The sequence below is a fragment of the Pongo abelii genome, chromosome 4, assembly GCF_028885655.2.
Source record: "Pongo abelii isolate AG06213 chromosome 4, NHGRI_mPonAbe1-v2.0_pri, whole genome shotgun sequence".
NCBI classification, from domain to species: Eukaryota; Metazoa; Chordata; class Mammalia; order Primates; family Hominidae; genus Pongo; species Pongo abelii.
This window is the reverse complement of record NC_071989.2, coordinates 157,714,263-157,734,794: the sequence shown is the minus strand read 5'-3', so window position 1 is coordinate 157,734,794 and position 20,532 is coordinate 157,714,263. Positions and strand designations below refer to the sequence as shown.

At 40.7% G+C, this 20,532-nt stretch overlaps 1 protein-coding gene across 1 annotated transcript in view; it reads left to right on the top strand.

Annotated features, from left to right (window-relative positions):
• Window positions 1-1,493: 1,493 nt before the first annotated feature.
• The window catches only part of SH3TC2 (SH3 domain and tetratricopeptide repeats 2), a 115,022-nt gene continuing 95,983 nt past the window's right edge, over window positions 1,494-20,532 (top strand). The window contains exon 1 of the mRNA XM_063724312.1: window positions 1,494-1,543. Coding sequence (XP_063580382.1) covers window positions 1,537-1,543 — 7 coding nt within the window. The 5' untranslated portion in view covers window positions 1,494-1,536. The remainder of the gene's footprint in view (window positions 1,544-20,532) is intronic.

Here is a 20,532-nt window from a genome sequence, read left to right as displayed (position 1 = left end):
TTTCAAGGAATCTTCTTCCTCGTTAACTTCTTCCTTGACCCAGTGGTCATTCAGGAGCATGTTGTTTAATTTTTATGTATTTGTAGTTTCCCAAGTTCCTTTTATTATTGATTTCTAGTTTTATTTCACTGTGGTCTTAGCAGATAGTGATATAATTTTAATTTTCAAAAATTTGTTGAGACTTGTTTTGTGTCCTAATATATGGTCTATCCTAGAGGATGTTCTGTGTGCTAATGAGAAGAATGTGTATTTTGTAGCTGTGGGTGAAACGTTCTGTAAATGTCTATTAGGAAAATTTGGTCTAATGTGCAGTTTAAATCCGATTTTTTTTGTTAATTTTTTATCTAGATGATCTGTCTACTGATGAGAGTGGGGTGTTGAAGTCCTCAATGATTGTCGTATTGGAGCCTATCTCTCCCTTTAGATCTAATAGTATTTACCTTATATATCTTGGTGCTCTGGTGTTGGGTGAATGTATGTTTAGAATTGTCATATTCTCTTGCTGGATTGATTCCTTTATCATTACATGATGATCTTCTTTGTCTCTTTCTACTGTTTTTGATTTAAACTCTGTTTTATCTAAGTATAGCTATTCCTGCTCACTTTTGGTTTCCATTTGCATGGAATATCATTTTTTGTCCCTTCACTTTCAGTCTATATGTCTTTACAGGTGAGATGATTTTCTTGTAGGCAGCCAATAGTTGGGTCATGTTTTTTAAAATCCATTCAGCCAGGCTATCTAGTTTAAGTGTAAAGTTCGATTTGTTTACATTCAAGGTTATTATTGATATGTGAGGGCTTATTTCTGTCATTTTATTAATTGATTTCTGATTGTTTTATGTATCCTTTGTTCCTTTCTTTCACTCTTATTATCATTGTGTTTTTGTGGTTTTCTATAGTGGTAACATTTGAGTCCTTTCTTTTTCTTATTTGTGTTTTCATTCTACCGGTGGGTTTCATACTTTTGTGCATTTTTATGAAGGCAGATATCATCCCTTTGCTTCCAGGTGCAGGATTCCCTAAAACATTTTTTTGTAGGGATGGTCTAGTGGTGATGAATTCCTTCATTCTTTACTTGTCTGGGAAAGACTATTCCTCCTTCACGTGTAAAGTATAACTTTGCTGGGAATAGTATCCTCGACTGACAGTTTTTTTTTTTCTTTCAGCACTTTGAATATATTATCTCAAATATATTATCTCATTCTCTTCTGGCCTGTAAGGTTTCTGCTGAAAAGTCCACTGTTAGTCTGATGGGGGTTCCCTTATAAGTGACTAAACATTTTTCTCTTTCTGTTTTTAGAATTCTTTCTGTCTTTGACTTTTGACAATTAGATTATAATATGCTGTGGAAAGATCTTTCTGCATTGTATCTGTCTGGGGATTTCTGACCTTTCTGTATCTGGATGTCAAAATCTCTTGCTAGACTTGGGCTGTTTTCAGCTACTGGTTTGTTAAATAGGGTTTCTAACCCTTTCACTTTCTCTTTCGTCCAGGATACTGAAAATTTGAGTATTTAGTCATGTGACAGTGTTCCATATGTCAGGTAAGCTTTGTTCATTCTTTTTAATTCGTTTTTCTGTATTTTTGTCTGCCTGGTTTATTTCAAATGACTTATCTTCAAGTTCTGAAATTTTTTCTTCTGCTTGGTTAAGTCTAATATTGAAGCTTTCAAATGTGTTTCATATTGCATTTAATGAATTCTTCAGTTCCAGAATTTACATTTGACTCTTTTTTATCCTGTCTATTTGGAAAATTTCTCATTCATATCCTGAATTTATTTTGATTTTTTGTATTATTGTTCTGTATTCTCTTGTATCTCAATGAGCTTTCTTAATATCATTATTTTGTTTTTTAAATTAAAAAAATAATTTATTATTATTTCAATAGTTTTTTTGGGAACAGGTGATTTTTGGTTACATGGGTAAGCTCTTTAGTGGTGATTTCTTTGATTTTGGTGCACTCATCACCCAAGCAGTGTACACTGTACCTGATGTACAGTCTTTTATCCTTCAACCACCCCCCATCTTCCCACTGTGTCCCCAAAGTCCATTGTATCATTGTTATGCCTTTGCATCCTCATAGCTTAGCTCCCACTTGTAAGTGAGAACATACAATGTTTGGTTTTCCATTCATGAGTTACTTCACTTAGAATAATGGTCTCTAATTCCATCCAGGTTGTGACAAATGCCATTATTTTATTCCTTTTTATGACTGAGTAGTATTTCATGGTCTATCTATCTATCTATCTATCTACTTATCTATCACATTTTCTTTATCCATTCATTGATTGATGGGCATTCGGGCTGGTTGCATGTTTTGTGATTGCAAATTGTGCTGCTATAAACATGCATGTACAAGTATCATTTACATATAATGACTTCTTTCCCTCTGGGTAGATACCCAGTAGTGGGATTGCTGGATCAAATGGTAGATCTACTTTTAGTTCTTTAAGGAATCTCCACATTGTTTTCCATAGTGGTTGTACTAGTTTACATTCTCACCAGCAGTGCAAAAGTGTTCCTTTTTCATTACATCCATGGCAACTTCTATTATTTTTTGATTTTTTAATTATGGCCATTCTTGCAGGAGTAAGGTGGTATCACATTGTGGTTTTGATTTGCATTTCCTTGATCATTAGAGATGTTGAGCATTTTTTCCTATGTTTGTTGGCCATTTGTATATCTTCTTTTGAGAATTGTCTATTCATGTCCTTAGCTCACTTTTTGATTGGATTGTGGTTTTGTTGCTGATTTGTTTAAGTTCCTTATAGATTCTAGGTAATAGTCCTTTGTCAGATGCAGTTTGTGAAGATTTTCTCCCACTCTGTGGCTTTTCTGTTTGCTCTGCTAATTATGTCTTTTGCTGCACAGAAGCTTTTTAGTTTAACTAGGTCTCATCTATTTATCTTTGTTTTTCTTGCATTTGCTTTTGGGTTCTTGGTGATGAAGTCTTTGCTTAAGCCAATGTCTAGAAGGGTTATATTCTAGAATTTTTATGGCTTCAGATCTTAGATTTAAGTCTTTGATCCATCTTGAGTTGATTTTTGTATAAGATGACAGATGAGGATCCGGTTTTATTCTTCTACATGTGGCTTGCCAATTATCCCAGCAGCATTTGTTGAATAGGGTGTCGTTTCCCCACTTTATGTTTTTGTTTGCTTTGTCGAAGATCAATTGACTATAGGTATTTGGCTTTACTTCTGGGTTCTCTATTCTCTTTTATTGGTCTATATGCCTATTTTTATACCACTACCGTGCTGTTTTGGTAACTATAGCCTTATAGTATAGTTTGAAGTCAGGTAATGTGGTGCCTCCAGATTTGTTCTTTTTGCTTAGTCTTGCTTTGGCTACATGGGATCTTTTTTAGTTTCATATGAATTTTAGGATTGTTTTTCCTAGTTTTCTGAAGAATGATAATATTTTGATAAATATTCAACAACAAATTTGATGAGTATTCAACAACAAATTTTGTTGAATTTGTCAGTTGCTTTTGGCAGTATGTTCATTTTAACAATATTGATTATATTATATTGATTATACCCATTCATGAGCATGGGTGTGTTTCCATTTGCGTGTGTCATCTATGATTTCTTTCAGTAGTGTTTTGTAGTTTTCCTTGTGGAGGTCTTTCACCTCCTTGGTTAGGCATATTCTGAAGTATTTCATTTATTTTTTGCAGCTCTTGTATAAGGAGTTGATTTATTTATTTGATTCTCATCTTAGTTGCTGTTGGTGTATAGCAGTGCTACTGATTTGTGTACATTGATTTTGTATCCTGATACTTTACTGAATTCATCAGATCTAGGAGCTCTTTGGATGCGTACTTAGGGTTTTCTAGGTATACAATCATATCATTGGTTAACAGCGACAGTTTGATTTCCTCTTTACCATTTTGGATGCTCTTTATTTCTTTCTCTTGTCTGATTGCTCTGGCTAGGACTTTCAGTACTATGTTGAATAAAAGTGGCAAGAGTGGGCATCCTTGACTTGTTCCTGTTCTTGGAATGCTTTCAACTTTTCCCCAGTGAGTATAATGTTGGCTGTGGATTTGCCATAGCTGGATTTTATTAACTTAAGATATGGCCCTTCTCTGTCCATTTTGCTGAGCGTTTTAATCATAAAGGAATGCTGGATTTTGTCAAATGCTTTTTCTGCATCGATTGATATGATCATATGATTTTGTTTTTGATTCTTTTTATGTGACATATTGAATTTATTGACTTGTGTATGTTAAATCATCCTGCATCCCTGGTACGAAACCCACTTAATGATGGTGGATTATCTTTTTGATATGCTGTTGGATTCAGTCAGCTAGTATTTTGTAGAGAATTTTTGCATGTATATTTATCAGGGATATGGCCTGTAGTTTTCTTTTTTTGTTATGTCCTTTCCTGGTTTTGGTATTAAGGTGATACTGGCTTCATAGAATGCTTTAGGGAGGAGTCCATCTTTCTCTATCTTTTGGAATAGTTTCAGTAGGATTGGTAGCAATTTTTTTTGAATGTCTGATAGAATTCAGCTATGAATTATCTGGTACTGGACTTTTTTTTGTTGTTGTCCATTTAAAAAATTACCATTTCAATCTCACTGCTTGTTATCGGTCTGTTGAGTTTCTATTTCTTTCTGGTTTAATCTAGGAGGGTTCTATATTTATCACAACTCCTCTAGATGGAATTTATCCATCTCCTCTAGATTTTCTAGTTTTTGTGCATAAAGGTGTTCATAGTAGCCTTGAGTGATCTTTTGTATTTCTGTTGTATTGGTTGTAATATCTCACATTTCATTTCTAATTGAGCTTATTTGAATCTTTTCTGTTCTTTTCATGGTTAATCTTGCTAATGGTCTATCAATTTTGTTTATCTTTTCAAAGAACCAGGCTTTTGTTTCATTTATCTTTTGTATTTTTTGTTTCAATTTTATTTAGTCTGCTCTGATCTTTATTTCTTTTCTTTTGCTGGGTTTGAGTTTGTTCTTTAGTTCCTTGAGGTGTACCCTGAGATTGTCTATTTGTTCTCTTTCAGAGAACAATGTAGGCATTTTCAATGTAGGCATTTAATGCTATGAACTTTCCTCTTAGCACTGCTTTTGCTGTATCCCAGAGGTTTTGATATGTTGTGTCACTGTTATCATTCAGTTCAAATAATTTTTAAATTTCTATCTTGATTTCATTGTTGACCCAACAATCATGCAGGAGCACGTTATTACATTTCTATGTGTTTGTATGGTTTTGAGAGTTTCTTTTGGAGTTGATTTCCAATTTTATTCCACTGTGGTCTGAGAGAGTGCTTGATATAATTCCAATTTTTAAAAATTTATTGAGACTTATTTTGTGGCCTATCATATGGTCTATATTGGAGAATGTTCCATGCACTGATGAATAAAATGTATACTATGCAGTAGTTGGGTAGAATGCTCTGTAAATATCTGCTATGTCCATTTGTTCTAGGGTACAGTTTAAGTCCATTGTTTCTTTGTTGGCTGTCTGTCTTGATGACCTGTCTAGTGCTGTCAGTGGAGTATTGAAGTCCCCCATTATTATTTTGTTGCCATCTATCTCATTGTTTAGGTCTAGTAGTAATTTTTAATAAATTTGGGAATTCCAGTGTTAGGTGCATATATATTTAGGATTGTGATATTTTCCTGTTGAACTAGTCCTTTTATCATTATATAATGTTTCTCTTTGATTATTTTAACTGTTGTTGCTTTAAAGTCTCTTTTGTCCAATATAAAAATAGTGACTTCTGCTAGCTTTTGGTGTCCATTTGCATGGAGTATCTTTTTCCACCCCTTTACCTTAAGTTTATGTGAGTCCTTAGTGTTAGATGAGTCTCTTGAAGACAGCAGATACGTGGTTGTTGAATTCTTATCCATTCCACTGTTTTGTATCTTTTAAGTGGAGGATTTAGGCCATTTATATTTAGTGTTAGTATTGAGTTGTGAGGTATTATTCTATTCCTAGTGCTAGTTATTGCTTGAATACATTTTTCCCATTGCGTTATTGTTTTATAGGCCCTGCAATATTTATGCTTTCAGAAGGTTCAATTTTGGTGTGTTTTGAAGTTTTGTTTCATGATTTAGAACTCTTTTTAGCAATTCTTGTCATGCTGGCTTGGTAGTGGTGAATTATCTCAGGATTTGTTTGTCTGAAAAAGACTTTATCTTTCCTTCATTTATAAAGCTTTCCTTCATTTATAAATTATCTTGGCTGATAATTATTTTGTTTAAAGAGGCTAAAGATAGGACCCCAATCCCTTCTAGCTTGTAGGGTTTTTGCTGATAAATCTGTTGTTTATCTGATAGATCTTCCTTAATAGGTTACCTAATGCTTTTGCCTTACAGCTCTTAAGATTTATTTATTTTTTCTTGACTTTAGATAACCTGATGACTATGTGTTTAGGTGATGACCTTTATTATTATTATTACTATTATTATTATTATTAATTATTATTATTTATTATTATTTTTGAAGACAGAGTCTTGCTCTGCCACCCAGGCTGGAGTGCAGTGGCATGATCTTGGCTCACTGCAACTTCTGCCTCCCAGGTTCAAGCGATTCTCATGCCTCAGCCTCCCTAGTAGCTAGGATTACAGATGTGCACCACCACGCCTGGCTGATTTTTGTATTTTTTTTTTAAACTTTTAATTTATTTTTTAATTTCCATAGATTTTGGGGGAACTGGTTGTGTTTGGTTACATGAATAAGTTCTTTAGTGGTGATTTCTGAGATTTTGGTCCATCCATTAACTAAGCAGTATACACTGTGCCCAGTTTGTAGTCTTTTATCCCTCACCCCCCTCACACCCTTTCCCCCAAGTCCCAAAGTCTGTCGGATCATTCGTATGCCTTTGCATCCTTATGGCTTAGCTCCTACTTATGAGTGAGAACATCTGATGTTTGGTTTTTCATTCCTGAGTTACTGCACTTAGAATAATGATCTCCAATTCCATCCAGGTTGCTGCAAATGCCATTATTTCTTTTTTATTTATTTATTTATTTAATTTATTATTATTATACTTTAGGTTTTAGGGTACATGTACGCAATGTGCAGGTTAGTTACATATGTATACATGTGCCATGCTGGTGCACTGCACCCACTAACTTGTTATCTAGCATTAGGTATATCTCCTAATGCTATCCCTCCCCCCTCCCCCCACCCCACAACAGTCCCCAGAGTGTGATGTTCCCCTTCCTGTGTCCATGTGTTCTCATTGTTCAATTCCCACCTATGAGTGAGAATATGCGGTGTTTGGTTTTTTGTTCTTGCGATAGTTTACTGAGAATGATGATTTCCAATTTCATCCATGTCCCTACAAAGGACATGAACTCATCCTTTTTTATGGCTGCATAGTATTCCATGGTGTATATGTGCCACATTTTCTTAATCCAGTCTATCATTGTTGGACATTTGGGTTGGTTCCAAGTCTTTGCTATTGTGAATAATGCCGCAATAAACATACATGTGCATGTGTCTTTATAGCAGCATGATTTATAGTCCTTTGGGTATATACCCAGTAATGGGATGGCTGGGTCAAATGGAATTTCTAGTTCTAGATCCCTGAGGAGTCGCCACACTGACTTCCACAAGGGTTGAACTAGTTTATAGTCCCACCAACAGTGTAAAAGTGTTCCTATTTCTCCACATCCTCTCCAGCACCTGTTGTTTCCTGACTTTTTAATGATTGCCATTCTAGCTGGTGTGAGATGGTATCTCATTGTGGTTTTGATTTGCATTTCTCTGATGGCCAGTGATGGTGAGCATTTTTTCATGTGTTTTTTGGCTGCATAAATGTCTTCTTTTGAGAAGTGTCTGTTCATGTCCTTTGCCCACTTTTTGATGGGGTTGTTTGTTTTTTTCTTGTAAATTTGTTTGAGTTCATTGTAGATTCTGGATATTAGCCCTTTGTCAGATGAGTAGGTTGTGAAAATTTTCTCCCATTTTGTAGGTTGCCTGTTCACTCTGATGGTAGTTTCTTTTGCTGTGCAGAAGCTCTTTAGTTTAATTAGATCCCATTTGTCAATTTTGGCTTTTGTTGCCATTGCTTTTGGTGTTTTAGACATGAAGTCCTTGCCCATGCCTATGTCCTGAATGGTAATGCCTAGGTTTTCTTCTAGAGTTTTTATGGTTTTAGGTCTAACGTTTAAGTCTTTAATCCATCTTGAATTGATTTTTGTATAAGGTGTAAGGAAGGGATCCAGTTTCAGCTTTCTACATATGGCTAGCCAGTTTTCCCAGCACCATTTATTAAATAGGGAATCCTTTCCCCATTTCTTGTTTTTGTCAGGTTTGTCAAAGATCAGATAGTTGTAGATATGCGGTGTTATTTCTGAGGGCTCTGTTCTGTTCCGTTGATCTATATCTCTGTTTTGGTACCAGTACCATGCTGTTTTGGTTACTGTAGCCTTGTAGTATAGTTTGAAGTCAGGTAGTGTGATGCCTCCAGCTTTGTTCTTTTGGCTTAGGATTGACTTGGCGATGCGGGCTCTTTTTTGGTTCCATATGAACTTTAAAGTAGTTTTTTCCAATTCTGTGAAGAAAGTCATTGGTAGCTTGATGGGGATGGCATTGAATCTATAAATTACCTTGGGCAGTATGGCCATTTTCATGATATTGATTCTTCCTACCCATGAGCATGGAATGTTCTTCCATTTGTTTGTATCCTGTTTTATTTCCTTGAGCAGTGCTTTGTAGTTCTCCTTGAAGAGGTCCTTGACATCCCTTATAAGTTGGATTCCTAGGTATTTTATTCTCTTTGAAGCAATTGTGAATGGGAGTTCGCTCATGATTTGGCTCTCTGTCTGTTATTGGTGTATAAGAATGCTTGTGATTTTTGTACATTGATTTTGTATCCTGAGACTTTGCTGAAGTTGCTTATCAGCTTAAGGAGATTTTGGGCCGAGACGATGGGGTTTTCTAGATATACAATCATGTCATCTGCAAACAGGGGCAATTTGACTTCCTCTTTTCCTAATTGAATACCCTTTATTTCCTTCTCCTGCCTGATTGCCCTGGCCAGAACTTCCAACACTATGTTGAATAGGAGTGGTGAGAGAGGGCATCCCTGTCTTGTGCCAGTTTTCAAAGGGAATGCTTCCAGTTTTTGCCCATTCAGTATGATATTAGCTGTGGGTTTGTCATAGATAGCTCTTATTATTTTGAGACACGTCCCATCAATACCTAATTTATTGAGAGTTTTTAGCATGAAGGGTTGTTGAATTTTGTCGAAGGCCTTTTCTGCATCTATTGAGATAATCATGTGGTTTTTGTCTTTGGTTCTGTTTATATGCTGGATTACATTTATTGATTTGCATATATTGAACCAGCCTTGCATCCCAGGGATGAAGCCCACTTGATCATCGTGGATAAGCTTTTTGATGTGCTGCTGGATTCAGTTGGCCAATATTTTATTGAGGGTTTTTGCATCAACGTTCATCAAGGATATTGGTCTAAAATTCTCTTTTTTGGTTGTGTCTCTGCCAGGCTTTGGTATCAGGATGATGCTGGCCTCATAAAATGAGTTAGGGAGGATTCCCTCTTTTTCTATTGATTGGAATAGTTTCAGAAGGAATGGTACCAGTTCCTCCTTGTACCTCTGGTAGAATTCGGCTGTGAATCCATCTGGTCCTGGACTTCTTTTGGTTGGTAAGCTATTGATTATTGCCACAGTTTCAGCTCCTGTTATTGGTCTATTCAGAGATTCAACTTCTTCCTGGTTTAGTCTTGGGAAAGTGTATGTGGCGAGGAATTTATCCATTTTTTCTAGATTTTCTAGTTTATTTGCGTAGAGGTGTTTGTAGTATTCTCTGATGGTAGTTTGTATTTCTGTGGGATCGGTGGTGATATCCCCTTTATCATTTTTTATTGCATCTATTTGATTCTTCTCTCTTTTTTCCTTTATTAGTCTTGCTAGCGGTCTATCAATTTTGTTGATCCTTTCAAAAAACCAGCTCCTGGATTCATTAATTTTTTGAAGGGTTTTTTGTGTCTCTATTTCCTTCAGTTCTGCTCTGATTTTAGTTATTTCTTGCCTTCTGCTAGCTTTTGAATGTGTTTGCTCTTGCTTTTCTAGTTCTTTTAATTGTGATATTATGGTGTCAATTTTGGATCTTTCCTGCTTTCTTTTGTGGGCATTTAGTGCTGTAAATTTCCCTCTACACACTGCTTTGAATGCATCCCAGAGATTCTGGTATGTTGTGTCTTGGTTCTCGTTGGTTTCAAAGAACATCTTTATTTCTGCCTTCATTTCATTATGTACCCAGTAGTCATTCAGGAGCAGGTTGTTCAGTTTCCATGTAGTTGAGTGGTTTTGAGTGAGATTCTTAATCCTGAGTTCTAGCTTGATTGCACTGTGATCTGAGAGATAGTTTGTTATAATTTCTGTTCTTTTACATTTACTGAGGAGAGCTTTACTTCCAAGTATGTGGTCAATTTTGGAATAGGTGTGGTGTGGTGCTGAAAAAAATGTATATTCTGTTGATTTGGGGTGGAGAGTTCTGTAGATGTCTATTAGGTCTGCTTGGTGCAGAGCTGAGTTCAATTCCTGGGTATCCTTGTTGACTTTCTGTCTCGTTGATCTGTCTAATGTTGACAGTGGGGTGCTAAAGTCTCCCATTATTAATGTGTGGGAGTCTAAGTCTCTTTGTAGTTTACTCAGGACTTGCTTTATGAATGTGGGTGCTCCTGTATTGGGTGCATATATATTTAGGATAGTTAGCTCTTCTTGTTGAATTGATCCCTTTACCATTATGTAATGGCCTTCTTTGTCTCTTTTGATCTTTGTTGGTTTAAAGTCTGTTTTATCAGAGACTAGGATTGCAACCCCTGCCTTTTTTTGTTTTCCATTTGCTTGGTAGATCTTCCTCCATCCTTTTATTTTGAGCCTATGTGTGTCTCTGCACGTGAGATGGGTTTCCTGAATGCAGCACACTGATGGGTCTTGAGTCTTTATCCAATTTGCCAGTCTGTGTCTTTTAATTGGAGCATTTAGTCCATTTACATTTAAAGTTAATATTCTTATGTGTGAATTTGATCCTGTCATTATGATGTTAGCTGGCTATTTTGCTCGTTAGTTGATGCAGTCTCTTCCTAGTCTCGATGGTCTTTACATTTTGGCATGATTTTGCAGCGGCTGGTACCGGTTGTGCCTTTCCATGTTTAGCACTTCCTTCAGGAGCTCTTTTAGGGCAGGCCTGGTGGTGACAAAATCTCTCAGCATTGCTTGTCTGTAAAGGAGTTATTTCTCCTTCACTTATGAAGCTTAGTTTGGCTGGATATGAAACTCTGGGTTGAAAATTCTTTTCTTGAAGAATGTTGAATATTGGCCCCCACTCTCTTCTGGCTTGCAGAGTTTCTGCCGAGAGATCCGCTGTTAGTCTGATGGGCTTCCCTTTGAGGGTAACCCGACCTTTCTCTGTGGCTGCCCTTAACATTTTTTCCTTCATTTCAACTTTGGTGAATCTGACAATTATGTGTCTTGGAATTGCTCTTCTCGAGGAGTATCTTTGTGGCGTTCTCTGTATTTCCTGAATCTGAATGTTGGCCTGCCTTGCTAGATTGGGGAAGTTCTCCTGGATAATATCCTGCAGAGTGTTTTCCAACTTGGTTCCATTCTCCCCGTCACTTTCAGGTACACCAATCAAATGTAGATTTGGTCTTTTCACATAGTCCCATATTTCTTGGAGGCTTTGCTCGTTTCTTTTTATTCTTTTTTCTCTAAACTTCCCTTCTCACTTCATTTCATTCATTTCATCTTCCATTGCTGATACCCTTTCTTCCATTTGATCGCATCGGCTCCTGAGGCTTCTGCATTCTTCACGTAGTTCTCGAGCCTTGGTTTTCAGCTGCATCAGCTCCTTTAAGCACTTCTCTGTATTGGTTATTCTAGTTATACATTCTTCTAAATTTTTTTCAAAGTTTTCAACTTCTTTGCCTTTGGTTTGAATATCCTCCCATAGCTCTGAGTAATTTGATCGTCTGACGCCTTCTTCTCTCAGCTCGTCAAAGTCATTCTCCGTCCAGCTTTGTTCTGTTGCTGGTGAGGAACTGTGTTCCTTTGGAGGAGGAGAGGCACTCTGCTTTTTAGAGTTTCCAGTTTTTCTGCTCTGTTTTTTCCCCATCTTTGTGGTTTTATCTACTTTTGGTCTTTGATGATGGTGATGTACAGATGGGTTTTTGGTGTGGATGTCCTTTCTGTTTGTTAGTTTTCCTTCTAACAGACAGGACCCTCAGCTGCAGGTCTGTTGGAGTTTGCTAGAGGTCCACTCCAGACCCTGTTTGCCTGGGTACCAGCAGTGGTGGCTGCAGAAGAGTGGATTTTTGTGAACCACGAATGCTGCTGTCTGATCGTTCCTCTGGAAGTTTTGTCTCAGAGGAGTACCCAGCCCTGTGAGGTGTCAGTCTGCCCCTGCTGGGGGGTGCCTCCCAGTTAGGCTGCTCGGGGGTCAGGGGTCAGGGACCCACTTGAGGCGGCAGTCTGCCCATTCTCAGATCTCCAGCTGCGTGCTGGGAGAACCACTGCTGTCTTCAAAGCTGTCAGACAGGGACAATTAAGTCTGCAGAGGTTACTGCTGTCTTTTTGTTTGTCTGTGCCCTGCCCCCAGAGGTGGAGCCTACAGAGGTAGGCAGGCCTCATTGAGCTGTAGTGGGCTCCACCCAGTTCGAGCTTCCTGGCTGCTTTGTTTACCTAAGCAAGCCTGGGCAATGGCGGGCGCCCCTCCCCCAGCCTCGCTGCTGCCTTGCAGTTTGATCTCAGACTGCTGTGCTAGCAATCAGCGAGACTCCGTGGGTGTAGGACCCTCTGAGCTAGGTGCGGGATATTAATCTCCTGGTGCGCCGTTTTTTAAGCCCGCCGGAAAAGCACAGTATTTGGGTGGGAGTGACCCGATTTTGCAGGTGCTGTCTGTCACCCCTTTCTTTGACTAGGAAAGGGAACTCCCTGACCCCTTGTGCTTCCCGAGTGAGGCAATGCCTTGCCCTTCTTTGGCTCGCGCATGGTGTGCGCACCCACTGACCTGCGCCCACTGTCTGGCATTCCCTAGTGAGATGAACCATGAACCCCGTACCTCAGATGGAAATGCATAAATCACCCGTCTTCTGCGTCGCTCACGCTGGGAGCTGTAGACCGGAGCTGTTCCTATTCGGCCATCTTGGCTCCTCCCTCAAATCTGATTTTTGTATTTTTAATAGGGACGGGGTTTCACCATGTTAGCCAGGCTAGTCTTGAACCCCTGAGCTCAGGTGATCCACCTGCCTGGGCTTCCCAAAGTGTTGCGATTACAGGTGTGAGCCACTGCCCCTGGCCTAGGTGACAATCTTTTTGTGATGAATTTTTTGAGTGTTCTTTGAGCTTCTTTTATTTAAATGTCTAGGTCTCTAGCAAGGCCAGGGAAGTTTTCTTCAATTATTCCCTCAAATAAGTTTTCCAAACTTTTAGATTTCTCTTCTTCCTGAGAGAAACCAATTATTCTTAAGTTTGGTCATTTCACATAATCCCCAGCTTCTTGGAGGCTTTGTTCATTTTTACTTATTCTTTTTTTCTTTGTCTTTGTTGGATTGGGTTAATTTGAAAGCCTTGTCTTTGAGCTCTGAAGTTTTTTCTCCTACTTTTCCTAGTCTATTGTTGAAACTTGCCAATGTATTTTGTATTTCTCTAAGTTTGTCTTTCATTTCCAGAAGTTGTGATTGCTTTTTGTTTATGATGTCTGTTTCTCTGAAGACATTGTGTTTCATATCCTGTATTATTTTTAAAATTTATTTAAGTTGTTTTTTGCTTTTCTCTGGTGCCTACTTGCGTAACTTAATAATCAACCTTCTGAATTCTTTTTCTAGCAATTCAAAGATTTCTTCTTTGTTTGGATCCATTGCTGGTGAGCTAGTGTGATCTTTTGGGAGTGTTAAACTTGTTTTGTCATATTACCAGAATTGTTTTTCTGGTTCCTTCTCATTTGGGTGGACTATGTCAGAGGAAAGATCTGGGGCTCAAGGTCTGCTGTTCAGATTCTTTTGTCCTAGGGGGTGATGCCTTGATGTGGTGCTTTCCCCCTTCCCTTAGGGTTGGGGCTTCCTGAGAGCTGGACTGTAGTGACTACTATTGCTTTTCTGGGTCTAGCCACCCAGTGAAGCTACCAGGCTCTGGGCAGGTACTAGGGTGTGTCTGCAAAGAGTCCTGTGATGTGATCTATTTTCAGGTCTCCCAGCCATGGAGACCAGCACCTGCTCTGGTGTAGGTAGTAGGGGAGTGAAGTGGATTCTGTGACAGTCCTTGGTTGTAGTTTTGTTTAGTGCACTTTTTTTTTTTTTTGATGCTGGTTATGCTAGCAGTAAAGTTGTAATGTGGACGGACTCAGGACCTCTGTGTAGCCAGGATGTTTTAGGTGGTGGAATTGGCTGTTGTCTTCTCCTTCCTTGGAGTAGGGTTGTTCTGTTATGGGTTACTGTAATGGCTTGAGTTGATTGGTTTCCAGCCAGGAGGTGGCACTTTCAAGAGAGCACCAGCTGTGCTAGTAGAAGGAGGATACGAACTTGTCCTAAAGTCACCTGGATAAGTATTGGGTTTCTCTGGTGATGGTTGGGGCCATGGAGCTCCCACGAGCTTATGTCTTTTGTCTTTGACTACCAGGGTAGGTAGAGAAAGACCATAAGGTTGGGGCAGGGTTAGGTGTGTCTGAGCTCAGACTCTCTTTGGGCAGGGCTTGCCATGGTCACTGTGGGGGATGGGAGTGTATTTTTCAGGCCAATGGAGTTATGTTCCAAGGGGGATTATGGCTGCCTCTGTTGCTTTGTACAGTTGGCCAAGGAAGTGGGGGAAAGCTGGCAGTGACAGGCCTCACCCAGCTCCTGTGCAGCCAGCAAGGCCAGTCTCACTCCCACCATGCTCTCCATAGAGCTGAATTTGTATCCAGGCCTCCGGTGTGCAGGGCTGAGATCTTGCCTCAGGCTACAAGCCTCCTTGCTGAGAAAGCAAGCAGGTCTTTCAGGTCTTGACCCTCCCTGCCTGCCATGGCTTCTGTGCTCATCTCTACACTTTCCGTTCACCCTGCTATCCCACAGATTCTGCCCAAGAAAATTCGCACTTGGTTGAAATTATTACATAGTTCAGCTGGAAGCCTCCTTTACCCTGTGGCCCTTCCCTAATTCCACTGTCTGCCTTCCCTCAAGGACCCCTGTGAGATAAAGTCAGAAATGGCTTCCCTGGGGACTGGGAGTGCCTACAGGCTCTTCCTGCTGCTGCTTCTGCTTTTTTATTTCACTTGGCTCTCTAAATTTGCTTCAGCTCTAGGTAAGGTTAAATCCTTCTTCAGTGATCTGTGTTTTCAGGTTCCCCAGTAAGGATGTGTGTTTGGAGGCAGACTTTCCCCTCTCATAGTTTGCAGCAGCAAACTATACTTCCTTCAAAGGGTCTGTGAATTATTTTGGTTTTCCTGGTATGTTCTTTTGGTGATTCTTGGAGCAAACATTCGCAGTGTGAGTCTCCACACGCTGCTCTGTCCATCCAAGTAGGAGCTGCAAGTTAGTCCTGCCTCCTAGCTGCCATTTTCCCTCCTACTCTAACATCATTATTTTGAGTATTTTATCCGGGATTTCATAGATTTCCTTTTGACTGAACTCTATTGCTGGAGAATTACTGTGTTCTCTTGAAGGTGTCATATTTTTTTGCTTTTTCATGTTTCATATGTTTTTACATTGATGTCTGTGCATCTGGTGTAACAGCTGTTTCTTTCAATTTTTGGAATTTGCTTTCATAGGGGAGGGTACTTTTTTGAAGATGTATCTATGGTGTTGGTTGGGTTGGGCACTTTGCCATTGATTTTGGATGTGTGCAGCAGTGTGGTCTCCATATGATTTCTTCAGCTATAAACATTGTCAGTGGTGTCTGTGATTTCCTGAGTGGCTTAGGATGCAATTGTTAATGGAGTGGAGACTGTGGCAAAGTTTTGCTGGATACAGCAATGCTAGGTGGTCCTATCTTCAGACCCCTATGGTGGCAGCAGTGGGCTGAGCATGCCTGTCCTTGGGCTCCAGGGTGGCATATATTGGCACTGGTTTCAGTGGTTCCAGAAAGCCCAATTCTTGGATCCCCAAGTGGCTTTCTCAGGTGCTGTTAGTAGCAGAGTTGGGCCAGGCAAATGGGTGGGTTTTTAGGCCCTTGGGCAATGGTCATGGCATGGGTGATTGTAGTAGCAGTAGATAGACTAATCTCTGGGTCCTACATGGTCTATACTTGTGTTGACAATGACTGTGATGGGCTGGGTGGACCAGTCCCTAGGCCTATAGTTGTGTGCCCACTGTGGTGGTAACAGCAGGTTGGGTGGGCTTGAACTCAAGCTTCCAGGAGGAGTGCTCAGGTGCCAACAATGGTGGACTGGGCTGGGTAGTCCCCAGGTCTCTGGACCACATGCTCTGGTACTGGTGGTGGGGGAGCAGAGCAAGGCTGGGCAAACTGGTGCTTAGTCCTCCCAGGGGTACTTGCAGGTACTAGCCGTGGTAGGCAGAGACAGGATGAGCCTTAGGCCCACTGGTAGCATGTGTGGGCGAGTGTCAACTGCAGTGGCAGTGGCAGGCCAAATGAGCCTCACCTCAGGCCCCTGGGAGAAGTGCTGAAGTGCCAATGGTGATAGACTGGACTAAGCAGTCTCCAGGTCCCTGCACTGTGTGCTCTGGCACTAGGAGGTTTGGGTGCTGGAGTGAGCCACGCAGTTGTGTCCTTTAGGTCTGCTAGTGGGGCTTGCAGGTGCTGGCTGTGGTCAGCAGGGGTGGGGTGATCTCCAGGCCCAAGGCAGAATGTTCAGGTGGGAATTGCAGTGGCTGCACTGCAGGCCTGCTCAGGGCTTGTGGGAGGGGCAGGGTTGCTTTTAGTGGCAGGAGCCATATGCAGGTGGCTGGGGAGTATGCATTTTGCTCATGCTTGAATCCTGGCAGTGGCAGCCATAAGCAGCTGTTGAGGGTAGGGGGGTTTGTCATTGCGATGCACGAAAATATGCAGTGGCTTCATTGTGGGGGGCAGTGGGGTTTTGCTAATGGCTTACTCTTCTGCCCTGGAGTCTGTGGTCTGTTGGAAGCTGGGCTCTCAATATGGCATTTTGCTGTAGCTGCTTAGGGCTTGGGGTGTGTGGGGCCCAGCATGAGCTCTCTTTCTGGAACAATGCCTTTGATCTTCAGGCAGCTTTTGATATTAGTCTTGAAGACTGCAAGAGTCTAGGGCTTTCCCATGCAGAGGATGCAGGAGTCTGTAGTGGAAATGTTAATCTCTGGGAATCACTCACTCATCCTTTTGCTGAATAGTGGAGCCTCCCCAGGCTCCCAGCCAATCCTGGCCAAGCAGACTGCCTGACTTCCCTCTCCTTCCTTGCTTTGGGTTTTTCCTGTCATTTCTCAGTTGAATTCCAGTGTTGTTTCTTAGATGATATATTCAAAGTGTTCTACTCTATTTCGGTTCTTCTTTGTGGAGGAGGCAAGCACCAGATGCCTTTAGTCAGCCATCTTGAAGCCTCTCAATTTACCTATTTAAATTGTACAGCTCAGTGATTTTTAGCATAATCACATAGTTGTGCAACCATCATCACAATCAATTTTAGAACATTTGTGACATGTCATAAAGAAAGTTTGTGCCCTTTAGCTATTACTCTTCAATTCCCCCATACTTCCCAGCCCCAAGCAACTACTTTCTGTGTGTATAGATCTGCCTATTCTGGACATTTCAAAGAAATAGAATCATACATGCGGCATGTGGTCTTTTGTAATTGGCTTCTTTCATTTAGCATAACGTTTTTAAGGTTTATCCATGTTGTACCATGTATTGGTATTTCATTTATTTTTATTGGGGAATAATATTCTATTGTATGCATATACCACATTTGTATTCATTCATCAATGGCCAGGCATTTGGATTGTTTCTACCTTTTGGCTATTATGAATAATGTTACCATAAACATTCATGTGCAATTTTCTGTGTGAACATAAGTTTTCATTTTTCTTGGGGATACAAAACTAGCAGTAGAGTTGCTGGATCAAATAGTAACTCTATGTTTAACATGATTGTATTAGTCCATTTTCATGCTGCTGACTGATAAAGGCATACTCGAGACTGGAAAGAAAAAGATATTTAATTGGACTTACAGTTCCATATGGCTGGAAGGCCTCAGAATCATGGCGGGAAGCGAAAGGCACTTTTTGCATGGTGGTGGCAAGAGAAAATGAGGAAGATGCAAAAGTGGAAACCCCTGATAAAACCATCAGATCTTGTGAGACTGATTCACTACCACGAAAACAGTATGGGGGACTCCACCACTCTGATTCAAATTATCTCCCACCGGGTCCCTCCCACAACATATGGGAATTGTGGGAGTACAACTAAAGATGAGATTTGGGTGGGGACACAGAGCCAAGCCATATCATTCCACCCCTGGCCCCTCCAAATCTCATGTCTTCACATTTCAAAACTAATCATGCCTTCCCAAAAGTCCCCCAAAGTCTTAACTCATTTCAGCATTAACTCAGAAGTTCACAGTTCAAAGTCTCATCTGAGACAAGGGAAGTCCCTTCTGCCAATGAACCTGTAAAATTAAAAGCAAGCTAGTTACTTCCTAGATACAACGCAGGTACAGGTATTGGGTAAATACAGCCATTCCAAATGAGATAAATGGGCCAAAACAAAGGAGTTACAGGGCCCGTGGAAGTCTGAAATCCAGTGGGGCAGTCAAATTTTAAAGCTCCAAAATGATCTCCTTTGAATTCAGGTCTCACATCCAGGTCATGCTGATGCAAGAGGTGGGTTCCCATGGTCTTGGGCAGCTCCGCCCTTGTGGCTTTGCAGGGTATAGCCTCCCTCCCAGCTGCTGTCACGGGCTGGTGTTGAGTGTCTGTGTCTTTTCCAGGCACATGGTGCAAGCTGTAGGTTGATCTACCATTCTAGGATCTGGAGGATGAGGGCCCTCTTCTCACAGCTCCACTAGGCAGTGCCCCAGTAGGGACTCTGTGTGGGGGCTCTAACCCCACATTTCCCTTCTGCACTGCCCTAGCAAAGGTTCCTCATGAGAGCCCCATTTCTGCAGCAAACTTCTGCCTAGGCATCCAGGCATTTCCATACATATTCTGAAATCCAGGCCAAACCATAATTCTTGACTTCTGTGCACTCGTAGCCTCAATACCACATGGCAGCTGCCAAGGCTTGGGGCTTGCACCCTCTGAAACCATGGCCTGAGCTCTGTGTTGGCCCCTTTCAGTGGCTGGAACACAGAGCACCAAGTCCCTAGGCTGCACACAGCATGGGGACCCTGGGCCTGGCCCACAAAACCATTTTTTCTTCCTAGACCTGCGGGTCTGTGATGGGAGAGGCTGTCACAAAGATCTCTGATATGCCCTGGAGACATTTTCCCCATTATCTTGAGGATTAACATTCAGCTCCCTGTTACTTATGCAAATATCTGCAGCCAGCTTGAATTTCTCCTCAGAAAATGGGATTTTCTTTTCTACCACATTGCCAGGCTGCAAATTTTCCAAATTTTTATGTCTGTTTCCCCTTTAAAATTGAATGCTTTTAACAGCACCCAAGTCACCTCTTGAATGCTTTGTTGCTTAGAAATTTCTTCCACGAGATATCCTAAATCATCTCTCTGAAGTTCAAAGTTCCGCAAATCTCTAGAGCAGGGACAAAATGCTGCCAGTCTCTTTGCTAAAACATAACAAGAGTCACCTTTGCTCCAGCTCCCAACAAGTTCCTCATCTCCATCTGAGACCACCTCAGCCTGGATTTCATTGTCCATATCATTATCAGTATTTTTGTCAAAGCCATTCAACAAGTCTCTAGGAAGTTCCAAACTGTCCCACATTTTCCTGTTTTCTTCTGAGCCCTCCAAACTGTTCCAACCTCTGCCTGTTACCCAGTTCCAAAGTTGCTTCCACATTTTCGGGTATTTTTTCAGCAATGCCTCACTCTACTGGTACCAATTTACTGTATTACTCTGTTTCATGCTGCTGATAAAGACATACCAGAGACTGGGAAGATAAAGAGGTTTAATTGGACTTACAGCTCCACATGGCTGGGGAGGCCTCAGAATTATGGCAGGAGGGGAAAGACATTTTTTATGGGGTGGTGGCAAGAGAAAATGAGGAAGATGAAAAAGCAGAAACCCCTGATAAAATTATCAGATCTTGTGAGACTTATTCACTACCACAAGAACAGTATGGGAGAATCCACCACGATGATTCAAATTATCTCCCAGTGGGTCCCTCCTACAACACATGGGAATTATGGGAGTACAAGTCAAGATGAGTTTTGGGTGGGGACTCAGAGTCAAACCATATCGATGATGAAGAACTAACAGACTGGATTTTAAAAGCGGCTGCACCATTATACATCCCCACCACCATTGTATTAAGGTTCTGATTGCTCCACATCCTTGCCAATGCTTGTTATTATCTGGCCTTTTGATTGTAGCCATCTTCGTGGGTATAAAGTGGTATCTCATTGTGGTTTGGATTTGGCTTTCCCTGAGGACTAATGATGTCAATCATCTTTCCATGAGCTTATTGGCCATT